Source organism: Salmo salar, chromosome 02 (assembly GCF_965601325.2).
Source record: "Salmo salar chromosome 02, fSalSal1, whole genome shotgun sequence".
Classification (NCBI taxonomy): domain Eukaryota; kingdom Metazoa; phylum Chordata; class Actinopteri; order Salmoniformes; family Salmonidae; genus Salmo; species Salmo salar.
This window is the reverse complement of record NC_138292.1, coordinates 66,244,218-66,261,790: the sequence shown is the minus strand read 5'-3', so window position 1 is coordinate 66,261,790 and position 17,573 is coordinate 66,244,218. Positions and strand designations below refer to the sequence as shown.

Sequence of the window (17,573 nt, the reverse complement as noted above, 5' to 3'; positions counted from 1 at the left end):
GAATTTCTAAACAAACAGCTGGAGGCAGGGCTTTCTGCTATGGAGCTCCATTTTTATGGAATGGTTTACCTATCCATGTGAGAGACGCAGGCTCGGTCTCGACCTTTAAGTCTTTATTGAAGACTCATCTCTTCAGTAGGTCCTATGATTGAGTGTAGTCTGGCCCAGGGGTGTGAAGGTGAACGGAAAGGCACTGGAGTGACGAACTGCCCTTGCTGTCTCTGCCTGGCCGGTTCTACTCTCTCCACTGGGATTCTCTGCCTCTAACCCTATTACAGGGGCTGAGTCACTGGCTTACTGGTGCTCTTCCATGCCGTCCCTAGGAGGGGTGCGTCACTTGAGTGGGTTGAGTCACTGACGTGATCTTCCTGTCCGGGTTGGCGCCACCCTCGGGTTCGTGCTGTGGGGGAGATCTTCGTGGGCTATACTCAGCCTTGTCTCAGGGTAGTAAGTTGGTGGTTTTAGATATCCCTTTAGTGGTGTGGGGGCTGTGCTTTGGCAAAGTGGGTTGGGTTATATCCTGCCTGGTTGGCCCTGTCCGGGGGTATAGTCGGACGGGGCCACAGTGTCTCCCGACCCCTCCTGTATCAGCCTCCAGTAATTATGCTGCAATAGTTTATGTGACGAGGGGCTAGGGTCAGTCTGTTATATCTGGAGTATTTCTCCTGTCTTATCCTGTGTGAATTTAAGTATGCGCCCTCTAATTCTCTCTCTCTCTCTCTCTCTCTCTCTCTCTCTCAGTCCACCTGGTCGTGCTACTGCTCCAGTTTCAACTGTTCTGCCTGCTATGGAACCCTGACCTGTTCACCGGACGTGCTACCTTGTCCCGGACCTGCTGATTTCGACTCTCTCTTTCTACCGCACCTGCTGTCTTTAACTCTGAATGACCCCATATGAAAAGCCAACTGACATTTACTCCTGAGGTGCTGACCTGTTGCACCCTCTATAACCACTGTGATTATTATTATTTGACCCTGCTGGTCATCTATGATTGTTTTAACATCTTGGCCATGTACTGTTATAATCTCCACCCGGCACAGCCAGAAGAGGACTGGCCACCCCTCAGAACCTGGTTCCTCTCTAGGTTTCTTCCTGGGTTCCTGCCTTTGTAGGGAGTTTTTCCTAGCCACCGTGCTTCTACATCTGCATTGCTTGCTGTTTGGAGTTTTAGGCTGGGTTTCTGTATAGCACTTGTGACATCGGCTGATGTAAAAAGGGCTTTATAAATACATTTGATTGATATTAGCTTTAAAGCTGCAACAACAAAAACATCTCTCTGCCCCATAACAGAATGTGCAGAATTGCAGGAAATTTGCTTGAAAACTGCTAAATGTACTTTCTGATGACAAGGTATGGGCCTTTAATGTTCCTTCCAAAGAGTCGAGATTTGATTCATCCAGCCATGCACTGCCAGTCATAGTACTCCTTGTATGCTATTTTTTTTTTATCTCACTCAAGTTGTGTTCTGATTATGAGGGGGTCCATGAGGAATTTTCTATCACAAAAGGGGTCTATGGCCCCAAAAAGTTTCAGAACCCTTGGCCTACACTGTAGTGGACAAAATGTTCTAGGTATTTTAGGGTCTAACATTGCACAATTTAGGACTTAGGCTTATTTTGTTGGGTTTCAAATACAATGAAAGTTATTTGACCTTTTCTCCAACACAAACATGCTTATTATAAGTCGTTATTATAGCAATAGCGTTATAGCAATAGTGTTGAAAGTTTTTCAAACACGTATTGTTGCTACTCTGCAACCCCAACGATAGGGGGCAGCACTATATCATTAGGAAGTCGACCCTACAGAAAATACGAGAAGCCAGGTCTCATCCGGGATTTTGATTGGTGCCCTCTTTACAACACGTTTGCAAGGTCAGCCAATCGGATATCTCAAACACAATTATATGCCAAGTGTTGCTGGGTGCACAACATAAAAACAACAGAATTTAAAACCACATCAACGGTCAGTGATTTTCCTTTGGACACGCAAGAGGTAGACAGCTAATGTTTGACATTATGGAGCAGCGCTTCTAAGTTGACGAAAAATTATTTTACCTACTGTAATATAGCTGGCTTTGTTGTTGTGCCGTCGCTTGGGACTTGGGCTGCCAAGTGACAACAACCGAGGCAGCCTTTAACTTTGTGATAACTGCAAAGCTAATGACAATATACAAATTATCCCTGAAATATGAATTGTATATAGAGTGCATCAACTTTAAGCTGTATTTAACTATTGTTGTTTCATTGCTTACCATTTTTACCGTGTAATATCTCGTCATTGATTTCTGCACAACGATGCGGTCATTGTTTTGCCTGCGTAGTGGTGCGTCGTCGCAGCAGGGGCTTGCGATTGACTGACAAAAGTGATTTGCTGTGCTGCTGTCTAAATACAAATCTGTCAACAAAATGTTTTTTTGTGTGGAGATTATCAATGCATGAATTAGGTCAGGTGGGGGGGCTTGTCTGGACATGTTGACGTGCCAATGAAATGAATGCACATCAAAATGAATTGAAACGTTATTTTATCATTTTAGGTGTCTGCATAATTTTTTTTTTTATTCGCACGCATTTCCGCTGCTCCAAATCCCCATTTTAAAACAATGGCAAATGACTGCGAGGCATGGCTGAACGCTAACCCCCTTGGTAAGTTATCTTTACCAGTCTATTCTGTCTGGACTTTTTATGCGGAAGTAACTCAGTGATTACTGGCGATTCTAACTTTCAGTGACTGCAGCGTTTTCTGTAACCACTGATCATGATTTGTATTCTGCTGGTCTTACATTTTATATAGTCAATACGTTTTTTTTAAAGTGATAATGCATTATATTATATACACACTATGTTTATAAGACAATTAGTGCATTGTGAACATCAAATGACCCATAACCTCGCTCATGAAATATAACATCTGCAAAAAGTGTTTTCTGGTCAATCAGTCAAACTGCCTTCTTACCTTGTCTTTCACCACCTCTTTCACCCCCCGCCAACAGACGCAGACGACCTGAGTGACTCTTTCCTATCGGGCGAAGAGGAGAATGGCATTATCACCAAAAACGTCAAGAACGAAATAAATGGCAACTGGATTTCGGCACCTAACAGTATCCACGAGGCCCGTCTCAAAGCCAAAGCGAAGAGGAGGCTGAGGAAGACTTCTTCTAGAGACTCTGGGAGAGGGGACTCGTTTAGTGATAACGGGGACCCCTCCCGGGGCACTAACGGCACCGTACCCCCCACCAGCCCCAAGAGCAAACTGCTGGACAGGAAGTCTCGGGCAGGGAAGGGAAGAGGACTTCCAAAGAAAGGTATGGGGAGTTATGTAGATGTTAAAAACATATAATGTTAAATGGAAGGGAAGAGGACTATCAGAGAAAGGAATGGGGAGTGACTATTTATGTGGTTATGTAATAAAGTGTTGTTAACATAGGCCTACTTGTGATCACGTGAAGTCACGGCTAGGGAAGGTAAGGCCATTGAAGCCTACCGAAGACCAGTAATGGGGCGTTAACATTTCTAGAAGATTGTAATACCTAACAGGTGTATCTGTCCCTCCAACTGCCAGCCCAGTAGTAAACCAATTAGCATGTTAAAAAATGTCAAGGTGAGGCTGATCCGATCACACTCACTTATATTAACACTCACTTATATTAACACAACTCTTATCTCCTTTTGGCATCCATCCGCTGAAGGCTTTTCCCCCCCTAGAAGTTTCCACTAGGCCTATGACCTTTAAGGTGACTGACTTTGTAGATTTGTGGGTGATGTATGATCCTTCCTGGAGTCAAAAAGAAAGAAAAATAAGATTGAAATCTTATTGCTTATAGAGGCTCCATAATTCAGCACATTATAATATCTCGTCTAAGCGATTTGGATAACTGAAACAAGATTGAGCATTTGTCCAAAGACATGCAAACTAGGCAATAAAGTAACCTAGATGGCAAGAGCATGGTGGTTTGTTGTAGATAACATCACCTCACCTTCCCATGGTGGCTGACATCTCCAACTAGCCTGGCTTGTTTACCAATTACATGAGTGACTCCTTTTAAATCTTATAGTTGCCTGCATATTAATATTCAAGGTGATAAGCTATTTACTACTTTGTAATCACCTTGTACATGCATGACGCTTCAGCGGTTATGTATAACTGGAGAGGAAGCTGCTTCTCAGCAGAGTCAAAGTACGTGTTCCAAATGGTACCCTATTCTATATATAGTGCACTACTTTTAGCCAGATCCCTATGGGCCCCGGTCAAAAGTAGTGCACTACATTGGGAATAGGGTGTCATTTGGGATGTAGTCAGAGCAGCTTGCCATACCCCCAGCTGTTTTACCTCTGGTTTCATATTGACAGTGACTTTCAGAGTAAGAGTGCTGATAAAGGATCAGTTTAGCCTTTTTAGATCTTAATGAATAGGATTATGTGGAAAGGTGGGAATCTGATCCTAGATCAGTACTCCTGCTCTGAGAGACCTTTCGAACTGGTTAGTTCGGTTCTTATCTGATAAAATGAAACTGACGTATTTTTCTTGGCCTTTAATGTCAGTCCCCATTGCCAAAATAACATCTTGCTGCAGCACAGTACAGTTAGTTGTTTTCTGATAGAAAGGAACCATCTTGGCACAGATGTGTTTGAGTTGTTATGTAACCAAAGAACCATGATGTCAATGTAAATGCCTGGGCTTCTGTCCCAAATGGCAACCTATTCACTATAGTAAAGGGAATAGGGTGCCATTTGGAACACAATCTAGGACCCGCTGTGGTTTAGGGGCTCCTGTAAAAATTAAAGTGGTGTAAGGTTTTGGAAGTGTAACAGAAACTATTCTATGGGTGGAATCTCTCAGGGCAACGAGGGTAATAGGTACATCATGTTCCGGAATCAGCCATGGCACAGACAACTTTCTAAATGGGCAGAGCTATATACAGGAGGAATGTAACATATACACACACACACTGGGTGGGACTTATAGGAGGGTGGGGGGGTTAAAACATGTAGGCCTAGACAAGATGAGCTGCTTTGGAAATGGGTCTCTTCTTAAATAGACTGGCAATTTGTTTCTACAGAGCCACCAACAGATGTGGCTTTGTGTAACACTTACTTACTAATGAGGAATGACCCCTTTTTAAATATGTGGTTTATGTCACCAGTTGAGCCTTTAAAGTGCTATACTGTCTGAACAACACACACTATATAGGAAGTGTCATATAGAGGAAGTAAGGGGGTATTTTTGTGCTCACCACTTGTTCCTGTCTAGTTATAGGCCCACCATAGTGGTATGGATAAATAAAAGGTCTATAGGAAATATGATTTTATTTATCTGTACCCCTGTATAGTTAGGCCAGTTCCTGTTTGTAGTAATGTTTCATACTGGTTTCCGCAATCAGTAGTATCTGTCTGCCTGTGGTATTTTGACACTATGACGTCATATGCTCTCTGTCTTTCTGGAGAAAAGCCTTTTGAACTGAAGGTGGTTTTCAGTGTTTCACTTCAGTTGTATTGGAGGCATCCTGTCTCAAGCACAGAACGCTGCTGTGTGTGTGACATGCTGTATATTGTACATGGGGTACTGTTGACCTTTCCTTTGTCAGCACAGTGTTTGTGTTCAGATGTAGGCTGCATTGTAATGTCAACCCGCTGCAGGTGACCACATATCGGCTACTGGTTGGTAGTATGTTTTTGAAAGCTCTGGGGTGACGCAGATCTAGGATCAGCTTGCCTTCCCTAAATCCTAACCTTAACCCTAAGTGGGGGAAATGCAAAACTGACCCCAAGACCAATGTCTAGGGATGACTTCACCCTAATCTGAGCAATGCATCAATAGTGGCCTTTTTATAACGCACATTGCTGAAGAAAGGAGTGTTGTATGTGGCTATTTTTATACTGAACAAAAATATAAACAACGATTTTACGGAGTTTCAGTTCATATCGGTCAATTGAAATAAATAATTAGGCCCTAATCTATGGATTTGACATGACTGGGCAGGGGTGCAGCCATGGGCCTTGGAGGGCATCGGCCCACCCACTGGGAAGCCAGGCCCAGTCAATCAGAATGAGTTTTCCCCACAAAAATATTTTATTACAGACATAAATACTCCTCAGTTTCATCAGCTGTCCGGGTGGCTGGTCTCAGATGATCCTTTAGGTGAAGAAGCCGGATGTGGAGGTCCTGGGCTGGCGTGGTTACACGTGGTCAGCGGTTGTGAGGCCTGGTGGAGGTACTTCCAAATTCTCTCTAAAATGACGTTGGTGGTGGTTTATGGTAGAGAAATTAACATTCAATTCTCTGGCAAGAGCTCTGGTGGACATTTTTGCAGTCTGCTTCCCAATTGCATGCTCCCTCAACTTGAGATGTCTGGCATTGTGTTGTGTGACACAACTGCACATTTTAGTGGCCTTTTATTGTCCCCAGTAGAAGGTGCACCTGTGTAATGGGCATACTACTTAATCAGCTTCTTGATATGCCACACCTGTCAGGTGGATGGATTATCTTGGCAAAGGAGGGATGTAAGCAAATTTGTGCCCAAAATTTGAGAGAACTAAGCTTTTTGTGCGTATGGAAAACATGGGACCAACACTTTACATGTTGCATTTTATATTTTTGTTCAGTATATGTGGCTATTTCTATGCTTCCTGTTAAATTTTGTTTTTGCAGTTGAAAATACAACATTTTTAGCTATGGAAAAGACACTTCACAGTGGTTCGGATGGTACAATGATTCTCTACACTGTACTTGCTTGTTTTATCAAACTATTTTAGCAACCAGGAAATGGCGTCGCGATTTCTGCATATTGTGTCTTTAAATCACACTGCCGGATTCTAATGATTTTTACGTTTTGCTACAGATTTAAACTATTTTGCACCATGAAACTGTTTCTGTTTTGAAAACATCAGAGGCATTGTCCTTGTTCTTTGTCAGGTGGAGCGGGAGGCAAAGGGGTGTGGGGCCCACCTGGAGAAGTGTACGACCTGGAGGAGGTCGATGTCAAAGACCCCAACTATGACGAAGCTCAGGTATTGGACCATTTTTATTTTGGACCTATGACCGTCTGAGTTAGGTACAGTATGGTTAGGACCCTGAGTTTTACCTGCTCATGAGAACTCAGAGCCTTAAGTGTACTATACAAGTTTTTTGGTATCCAGTCTTGATCGGCTTCATTCCTCTGCTTTCTGGTGTCCTCTACAGGAGAACTGTGTGTATGAGACGGTGGTTCCTCCGCTGGAGGAAGGGGACTTTGAGAAGACGCTCACTCCCATCGTGCAGGAGTACTTTGAACATGGCGACACCAATGAAGTAGCGGTAGGTTAATTTCAAAGGTTGAGTTTTCTGTAGTGCTAACTAGTGCTTTTAATGTCCTAAACACTGGACCTGCTTCTGCCATTTATCTAACTGTAGACCAAGTTAATTCTGAAGGATGTAGCTATGTTCTTCTCTGATTTGACCCTATGAGCCCACTCCCTCTTCTTGGCCAATACCCTCTCTCTCTCCCCATGACCGACTCTTTATTCCATCTGACCCAAACCCATCCCCCTCTCTCCCCTCCGTAGGAGCTCCTGGGTGAACTCAACCTGGGCTCCATGTCTAGCGGTGTGCCCATGCTGGCTGTGAGCCTGGCCCTGGAGGCCAAGGCCAGCCACAGAGAGCTGACGTCCAGGCTGTTGGCGGACCTGTGTGGCCGCGTGCTGAGCCGTAGAGACGTGGAGAGCTCATTTGACAAGTTACTAAGGGAGCTGCCTGACCTGGTGTTGGACACACCTGGAGCCGCTCAGGTAGTGTGTTTTGATATCGCGCCGTCTAAGAATAGAAGTGTTTGGGAGTATCTGTGAAAATGTCTAATTGACCGCGTGCCCTTGTGAATGTTTGAGTGACTTAGCAGGCGCACTGCAGTGTGTGTATATGTGTTGTCTTTTATGCTTGTGCTGTGTTTCTGTGTTCTGTTCTGCATGCAAACCGGAGCAGTGTATCTCAGAACAGAATGCATATGTTCTGTTTGGAAATTCTATATGCAGGTCATAAAATAAGAGCTTTACAGTTACTATAGCCATCTGACCGTTCCTATCGCGACTGTAAAGTCAACAGACGCACTGTTCAAGCATGGTATTTATTAGGGATCCCCATTAGCTGTTGCCAAGGCAGCAGCTACTCTTCCTGGGGTCCAAACACATTAAGGAACTTACATTACATATAAAACAATACATCATATAACAATATTACACCACTACACATCTACAATACAAAATGTATAATACTACATATCTACAATACACAATGTATAATACCACAATATTACACCACTACACATCTACAATACAAAATGTATAATACCACCATACTACATATCTACAATACACAATGTATAATACCACCATATAACAATATTACACCACTACACATCTACAATACAAAATGTATAATACCACCATACTACATATCTACAATACCACAATATTACACCACTACACATCTACAATACAAATTGTATAATACCACCATATAACAATATTACACCACTACATATCTACAATACACAATGTATAATACCACCATACTACATATCTACAATACACAATGTATAATACCACAATATTACACCACTACACATCTACAATACAAAATGTATAATACCACCATATAACAATATTACACCACTACACATCTACAATACAAAATGTATAATACCACCATACTACATATCTACAATACACAATGTATAATACCACAATATTACACCACTACACATCTACAATACAAAATGTATAATACCACCATATAACAATATTACACCACTACACATCTACAATACACAATGTATAATACCACCATACTACATATCTACAATACACAATGTATAATACCACAATATTACACCACTACACATCTACAATACAAAATGTATAATACCACCATATAACAATATTACACCACTACACATCTACAATACAAAATGTATAATACCACCATACTACATATCTACAATACACAATGTATAATACAACAATATTACACCACTACACATCTACAATACACAATGTATAATACAACAATATTACACCACTACACATCTACAATACACAATGTATAATACCATCATACAACAATATTACACCACTACATATCTACAATACACAATGTATAATACCACAATATTACACCAATACATATCTACAATACACGATGTATAATACCACCATATAACAATATTACACCACTACATACCTATAATACACAATGTATAATACGACAATATTACACATCTACAATACACAATGTATAATACGACAATATTACACATCTACAATACACAATGTATAATACGACAATATTACACATGTACAATACACAATGTATAATACCACCATACAACAATATGCGTTTGTCTGTACCTTTCTCTTCACAGTCCCCGATGTTCCAAAAGGTGTATTTTTACCCGTTTTTTTTATATTTATTTATTTTTTAAATCTTATTTTACTGCTTGCATCAGTTACCTGTTTTTGGAATAATGTTCCACATAGTCATGGCTCTATGTAGTACTGTGCGCCTCCCATAGTCTGTTCTGGACTTGGGGATTGTGAAGAGACCTCTGGTGGCATCAAATCTTATTTGTCACATGTGCCGAATACAACAGGTGTAGACCTTTCAGTGAAATGCTTACTTACAAGCCCTTAACCATCAATGCAGTTGACTTTTCTTTTCTTTTTTACAAAAATATGAGTAACCAATAAAAGTAACATTTAAGAACAGTAGTAAAATAACAATATTGACGCTATATACAGGAGGTGCGGGGGCACCGGTTAGTCGAGGTATTATGTACATGTAGTTAGAGTTATTAAAGTGACTGCATAGATGATAACAGAGTAGCAGCAGTGTAAAATGTCTTGTGGGGTATGCATTAGAGTTCGACTGATTGGAGGACCAAAAAAATCCGATGCCGACTATTTTATTTTTTCATTTGTAATAATATTTACAACAATACTGAATGAACAATGAACCCTTTTATTTTAACTTAATATAATACATAAATCAAACTATTTAGTCTCAAATAATGAAACATGTTCAATTTGGTTTAAATAATGCAAAAAGTGTTGGAGAAGAAAGTGCAATATGTGCCATGTAAAAAGCAAACGTTTAAGTTCCTTGCTCAGAACATGAGAACATATGAAAGCTGGTGGTTCAATATTCCCAGTTAAGAAGTTTTAGGTTGTAGTTATTATAGGAATTATGACGCGTCCACTATTTCCCTCAATACCATTTGTATTTCATATATCTTTGACTATTGGATGTTCTAATAGGCACTATAGTATTGCCAGCCTAATCTCGGGAGTTGATAGGCTTGAAGTCAAACAGCGCCGTGCATCAAGCATTGCTAAGAGCTGCTGGCAAATGCAGTAAAGTTCTGTTTGAATGAATGCTTACGAGCCTGCTGCTGCCTACCACTGTTTAGTCAGACTGCTCTATCAAATATCAAACCATAGACTTAATTATAATAAACACACAGAAATACGAGCCTTTGGTCATTAATCTGGTTAAATCCAGAAACGATCATTTTGAAAATGAAACGTTTATTCTTTCAGTGAAATATGGAACCGTTCCGTATTTTATCGAACGGGTGGCATCCCTAAGTCTAAATATTGCTGTTAAATTGCACAACCTTCAATGTTATAATTATGTAAAATTCTGGCAAATTAGTTCGCAACGAGCCAGGCGGCCAAAACTGTTGCATATACCCGGACTCTGTTTGCACTGAACGCAAGAGAAGTGAGACAATTTCCCTAGTTAATATTGCCTGCTAACATGAATTTCTTAACTAAATAGGCAGGTTTAAAAAAATATACTAATATGTATTGATTTTAAGAAAGGCATTGATGGTTGGTACAATTGTGCTTTTTCCGCGAATGCACTTTTGTTAAATCATCACCCGTTTGGCGAAGTTGAAGTAGGCTGTGATTCGATGATAAATTAACAGGCACCGTATTGATTATATGCAACACAGGACAAGCTAGTTAACTACACATGGTTCATGGTTGATGATATTACTAAGTTAACTAGTGATTGTTTTTTTATAAGATAAGTTTAATGCTAGCTAGCAACTTAACTTGGGTCCTTTTGACACTGCACTCACGTAACAGCTGGTCAGCCTTCCATGCAGTTTCCTCGTGGATTGCAATGTAATCGGTGTCTAAAAAGGCCGATTACCAATTGTTATGAACACTTGAAATCGGCCCTGATTAATCGGTCGACCTCTAGTATGTATGGGTTTCCGAGCTGTGTGCTAGTAGTTTAAACAGACACCTTGGTCCATTCAGCTTGTCAACAATTCTTACAAAAACAAGTAGTAATGAAGTCAATCTCTCTTCCACTTTGAGCCATGAGATTTACATGCATATTATTAATGTTAGCTCTCCGCGTACATTTAAGGGCCAGCCGTGCTCCCTGTTCTGAGCCAATTTTCATTTTCCAGTCCCTCTTTGTGGCACCTGACCACAAGACTGAACAGTAGTCAAGGTGTGACAAAACTAGGGCCTGTGGGACCTGCCTTGTTGATAGTGTTAAGAATGCAGAGCAGCGCTTTATTATGGACAGACTTCTCCCCATCTTAGCTACTGTTGTATCAATATGTTTTTACCATGACAGTTTATTCATTACAAGAGTTGGTGAATGATTTGTCCCAGATACAATGCTTTTTTTTGTTGTTGGTGTCACTACTGTGTGGGATGTATGTTGTTGTTCTGTACCCTGTGTGCATAACAGAGCTGGGTTCAAACAGTATTTGAAATACTTTCAAATACATTTGCTTTAGAGTGCCAGGTGGACAAGGTTTCCACTTTGTGTGTTCCGTTCCACTGCGCCAGGCAAGCTCAATCAAGCCCAGTTGAAGTATTGTCTCAACCAGCTTCACCTGGAATGCTTTTCCAGCAATCTTGAAGGAGTTCCCACACATGCTGAGCGCTTTTTTTTGCTGCTTTAATTCACTCTGCAGTCCACCTCATCCCAAACCATCTCAATTTGGTTGAGGTCTGGTGATTGTGGTGGCCAGATCATCTGATGCAGTGCTCCATCACTCTCCTTCTTGGTCAAATACCCCTTACACAGCCTGGAGGTGTGTTTTGGGTCATTGTCCTGTTGAAAAACAAATGATAGTCCCACTAAGCGCAAACCAGATGGGATGGTGTATCGCTGCAGAATGCTGTGGTAGCCGTGCTGGTTAAGTGTGCCTTGAATTCTAAATAAATCAGACCGTCACCAGCAAAGCACCCCCACACCATCACACCTCCTCGGTGGGAACCACACATGCGGAGATCATCCGTTCACCTACTCTGCATCTCACAAAGACACGGCGGTTGGAACCAAAAATCTCAAATTTGGACTCATCAGACCCAAGGACAGATTTCCACCTGTCTAATGTCCATTACTCGTGTTTCTTGGCTCAAGCAAGTCTCTTCTTATTGGTGTCCTTTTAGTGGTTTCTTTTCAGCAATTTGACCATGAAGGTATAATTCACGCAGTCTCCTCTGAACAGTTGATGTGTCTGTTATAAAAATGTATTTGGGCTGAAATTTCTGAGGCTGGTAACTCTAATCAACTTACCCTCTGCATTATAGGTAACTCTGGGTCTTCCTTTCCTGTGGCGGTCCTCATGAGAGCCAGTTTCATCATAGGGCTTGGTTATTTATTTTATTTAACCCCGTTAAGAACAAATTCTTATTTACAATGACTGCACTTGAAGAAATGTTAAAAGTTCTTGAACTTTTCTGTATTGGCTGACCTTCATGTCTTAAAGTAATGATGAACTCTTGTTTTTTATTTGCTTATCTGAGCTGTTCTTGCCATAATATGGACTTGGTCTTTTACCAAATAGGATATCTTCTGTATACCACCACTACCTTGTCACAACACAACTGATTGACTCAAACACATTAAGAAGGAAAGAAATTCCACAAATGAACTTTTAACAAGGCACACCTGTTAATTAAAATGCATTCAGGTGAGAACCTCATGAAGCTGGTTGAGAGACTGCCAAGAGTGTGCAAAGCTGTCATTAAGGCAAAGGGTGGCTACTTTTCAGAATCTCAAATATAAAATATATTTTGATTTGTTCACCACTTTTTATTTTTTTTAATTTTTTTTACTACATGATTTCATAGTTTTGATGTCTTCACTATTCTAAATAGTAAAAATAAAGAAAACCCTTAAAGTGGTGAACAAATCAAAATGTATGCAAACTTTTGACTGGTACTGTATATATTTACTGATAGCCAGGGGCACACTCAGACATAATTGACAAATTAAGCATTTGTTTAGTGAGTCCTCCAGATCAGAGGCAGTAGGGATGACCATGTGTTCTCTTGATAAGTGTGTGAATTGGACCATTTTCCTGTCCGGTTAAGCATTCAAAATGTAACGAGTACTTTTGGGTGTCGGGGAAAATGTAAAGTACATTATTTTCTTTAGGAATGTAGTGGAGTAAAAGTCGTAAAGTACAAAACTAAAGTAGTGCTTTAAAGTATTTTTACTTAGGTACTTTACACCACTGAATAACACTGTGGTACGGTAGATGAGACTGTCTGTGAAAGAAAGCGATGGTGAGTTTCAGCTCTTTTCTTTCTCTTCTCCCCGTCCACACAGAGCAGACATGCGATCTCTCGCCTCATTGTCTCGGCAGCGCCAGGCACAAAATGCTAGCTCAGCGTAGGAGGCTGATAAAAGGGTTATTTATCATCTCTCCCTCTCACACTTTCTCTCTCTCACTTCCTGCAAGGCCACCCGCTCTGTTCTTCCCCCTGACTGTGCAGTCTCTTTCTCTCTCATTCCTCTCTTTCCAGACTGGTTCTGGTCAGATGAGTTTGGGGCTCTCTTGTCTGCACAGACACAATGGCTTGTTAGCAACAGGCTTTGTCCAGTTTGTCCTGTCCAGAACAGCAAGGCCAGCATTTTTCTCTGGCTTTTTTTTCTTCTTTTCGTCACGCTCTCATCTCTCTCATCTCTCTGACTCATGTCAACAAACAGTGCCACTGTCACCTCATCCCAAACAACACAAGTGTTTATGCATCCATCCAGCCTCTGGTCTCTCCATTGGCCTACTTTGATGCTAAATGTAGGTGATTTGCTGTCTATTTGCCTCTGCAGTAATTCATTATCAAATGAGGTTATAAAATATGTGTATTGTACTATAATGGTTTATGGCTATGCAGTTAAGCTTACATGTGTTCGTGACGCTTCATTTCCAAATGGATTACATTATGCTGCAGTCAAGATATTTCAGGCCCATGGGCATGCTATCTGGCAACAGTTCAGTCTGCCCTATTTATTTTCATTTCTTCGTTAGCTCTGCCAACTTCCCGTTCTGTCGTTTTTGGGGTGGACCAGAGAGATAAGTGTTCGAGGCCAGAGTGTGTGTGTGTGTGTGTGTGTTAACCGTGTTTGCTTTTTCTTTCAGCTCGTCGGCCAATTCATTGCCCGGGCTGTCAAAGACAAGATCCTCTCCAAGAGCTACTTAGACGGCTACAAGGGGAAAGTCGACTGTGTTCATGCAAGGTATGTGTTGGTGTTATTATTAAACACGAAACGCCTTCTCCCATTTCTATGTGGTATGATCATGGAGATGTTGATGAGGGCGTTTACAGTATACCCTTATAGGCACAACAGGGCCCGGGAGGCTCACAGAGATCTACAATACTCCATCAATGATTCAGTTTTCCTCAACCGTCCTCACTGCAAAATTGCCTGCTCCATGGGAAAATGTGTGGAGTTTCAGGAAAAGCTTTAAAATGGCAAAATGTTCTCTCCGATGCAGAGGGGGGGCATTTAAAATGTTCTTTCCCAGGTCTTGAGACTTAGCATGCACTGCAGTAATCGTAGTAAAACATTTTATTTTTATTTTTTTAATCACACTCTAAAGTAGGAGTTGTGTTCTGATATTGAGGGGGCCCCTGATGAATTTTCTGTCATAAAAGGCGTCCCCCAGCCCCAAAAGGTTTGGGAACCCCTGGGTTGTTATGTTAAGTGTTTCAACTTGTAATTCGGTGGGTGTATTCACTGAGACCAATGAGTGAAGCTTTTGGGGAAGTGTCATACATTGGTTACAGAATAGTTGGTGGCTTGTTGCTAGGCAGAGTTTACGTAATGAAATGTCTTCATTCTATGAATGCATTGAGAGAACTTATGAGGGAAATCTAATGCATCCCGAGGGATGGTTTATGGGAGTTTGGAATGAGAGGGTATAAACTGGGGCAGAGGAATGAATGACTATGGGAAGGATAATTCCATGACAGAGGGAGGTAGAGATGGATGATTGACAGGAGAGTGTCCACACTGTCTTGTCGCTGTGTGTTTTCCATATAGAGCGGCCTTGGACCGGGCGGCGGTACTGTTGAAGATGGGTATGGGCGGCCTGCGCATCGACAACCTCTGGGGAACAGGTGGGGGTCAGAGACCTGTCACCCAGCTCGTCAGAGAGGTGAGACCTGCTCATCTTATAGAGGACTGAATGAGCTGCTTGTCAAGTGTGTGTTCTTTATGTATGCCAGCTATTTAAATCTTGTTTATGTTCTCCAAATGAAGTTATTGGAATGTAATTTCATTGAGCTTTCACTATGAAAGGGTGAGGTCATCAAGACCTGCTTTAGAGTTTTACTGATGTCTCCAGTGATCACATGATATCGACACGTCCATTACGGCTACTCGGATGTACACGTCATGTGAACATCCTCAGCCGTTGCTGAACTGGCTTAGTTTCATGTGTTCTTCCTATTCCCTATCTGTGAGCAGGCCTTTTTGTTGTCATCGATGAACCTCCGGTGTACAATGGGCATACATTGACTTTGGCTGTCCCCTTTTTTTCTCTACTTGTATCAGATGACCCTGTTGCTGAAGGAGTATCTTCTGTCTGGAGACAACAAGGAAGCAGAGAGGTGTCTGAGAGAACTGGAGGTACCACACTTCCACCATGAGTTTGTCTATGAGGTAACTCACAGCATCCGTTGTCTAGTTTTTCTTTCCCCAGTTTTCATGTTAACTTATCTTATATGAACGTATTACCTGTAGGTGCATTGGAAAAGTACTCACTGATGTACTCACATACTGAATTTTCCTTAGTTGATTGTAAGAAAAGTTATTCATCTTTTCTTCCTATTATCAATAGGCCATAGTCATGGTCCTGGAATCCAAAGGGGAGAAAACGTTCAAAATGGTTCTGCAGCTGCTGAAGTTTCTGTGGGTGTCCTCCATCATCACTGTGGACCAAATGAGAAGGGTGAGCTTGGGTGCCACCTGGTGGTAACATTATACTACTGCAGTGCATGTGGCGCCACCTGGTGTTGAGACTTGTGGTTCGAGGACCAATGTGATATATAATACTTTTTACCTAAAAATCAACTGCATCTCCTTGTTTACCATTGATTTGATCTATAAAATGTTACACTTATTTTTTTCATTGGAATTACATTGAAAGTCACTGTTTACATGATAATTATCTTGTTTGCAGGGATACGAAAGAGTTTACATGGACATAGCTGAAATCAACATCGACGTCCCTCGTGCGTACTTCATCTTGGAGCAGTTTGTCGACAAGAGTTTCAGTGCTGGCTTCATCTGTGAAAAGCTGAGGGATCTTTGTCCTAGTCGGTAAGTATCTTTTTAATTTACTATTTTTGTTTCTCACACACATCCATGTTTTATGATTGATGGAGATGTACTGATTTTGGCTATTTTCACAGGGGCCGGAAGAGATTTGTGAGCGAGGGGGACGGCGGTCGCTTCAAATTGGAAAGCTACTAAGAAGCCATTTTGTGCCAGAGATGTTCTGCAAAACTGAAGCTACTTTTTACTATGATCCATGTCACTTATTGTTTTCCTTAACAGTGAAAGAATGTACATAAAAAAATGCGTAAAATGGTACTTTGTTCTTTAGTTGACGAAAAGTTAGACGATACACCCATTTAAGGTGTTTGAGTATACATGTATAAGCTAAAACCCAGAAAGTGCCACACCTCAACGAGTCATTCCATGTTGTTTTTATATTTTCTCTTTATTTCACTGCCACTCCATTCTTGTTCTAGATTAAAGTGTTTGTACAAGAATTAAACTGGTTTGTGTATAAAGCTTTTTAATGAAAAGGGGGGCAGATCGTTGGTTCAAAGCAACACCTTCCCTCACCAGCTGCTGTCTGTTTCTAGCCTGGTTTCAAGATCTGTTTGTGCTGTTTTACACAACTTCTACCATAGGAATTTGGGCAAGATGGCACAAACAGATCTGGGTACCAGACTAGTCTATTTCTATGCTGTGCTTGACTTTTTTTTCTCTTCACTTTAAAAAAAAAAATTAAAAATATATTTTTTAATTAAATATGTCATTACTCAAGGCAATTAATAAAAAATAAAGTTAAGCTAAGAGATTTGGATCTGGTTGCGATCATTTCACAACAAAATGGTGTCCAGAATGTTTATTTTTATATTTGGCGAACACTGTTGTGAAAATGTACCAAGTCTTAATTGCACCCTGATTGTCAAAAGTTCAATAAATTGCTATACAAAATGTATGCTATTGTCAATATATTTGTGTGAGTAGATGAAAGATGACTTGAGAAT

At 41.0% G+C, this 17,573-nt stretch overlaps 1 protein-coding gene across 2 annotated transcripts; it reads left to right on the top strand.

Moving 5' to 3' along the window:
* Window positions 1-1,888: 1,888 nt before the first annotated feature.
* Window positions 1,889-17,524, top strand: pdcd4 (Programmed cell death protein 4). 2 transcript variants are annotated; one of them, XM_014180174.3, is made up of 12 exons: window positions 1,889-1,992; window positions 2,534-2,642; window positions 2,990-3,301; window positions 6,910-7,004; window positions 7,177-7,290; window positions 7,539-7,760; window positions 14,426-14,523; window positions 15,331-15,445; window positions 15,844-15,951; window positions 16,130-16,240; window positions 16,472-16,611; window positions 16,704-17,524. In XM_014180174.3, exons 2-12 carry the CDS (start codon window positions 2,600-2,602, stop codon window positions 16,762-16,764), a joined length of 1,419 nt encoding a protein of 472 aa, XP_014035649.1. In that variant the 5' UTR covers window positions 1,889-1,992; window positions 2,534-2,599; the 3' UTR covers window positions 16,765-17,524.
* Window positions 17,525-17,573: the final 49 nt, after the last annotated feature.

What these genes read in the sequence shown, in the direction of transcription:
- pdcd4 (XM_014180174.3), top strand. Translation starts at nt 2,600, where the DNA reads ATGGCAAATGACTGCGAGGCATGGCTGAACGCTAACCCCCTTG. An exon ending in ACCATGAGTTTGTCTATGAG is followed by an intron (nt 15,952 to 16,129) that starts GTAACTCACAGC and finishes TATTATCAATAG; the next exon opens with GCCATAGTCATGGTCCTGGA. An exon ending in AGGGATCTTTGTCCTAGTCG is followed by an intron (nt 16,612 to 16,703) that starts GTAAGTATCTTT and finishes CTATTTTCACAG; the next exon opens with GGGCCGGAAGAGATTTGTGA.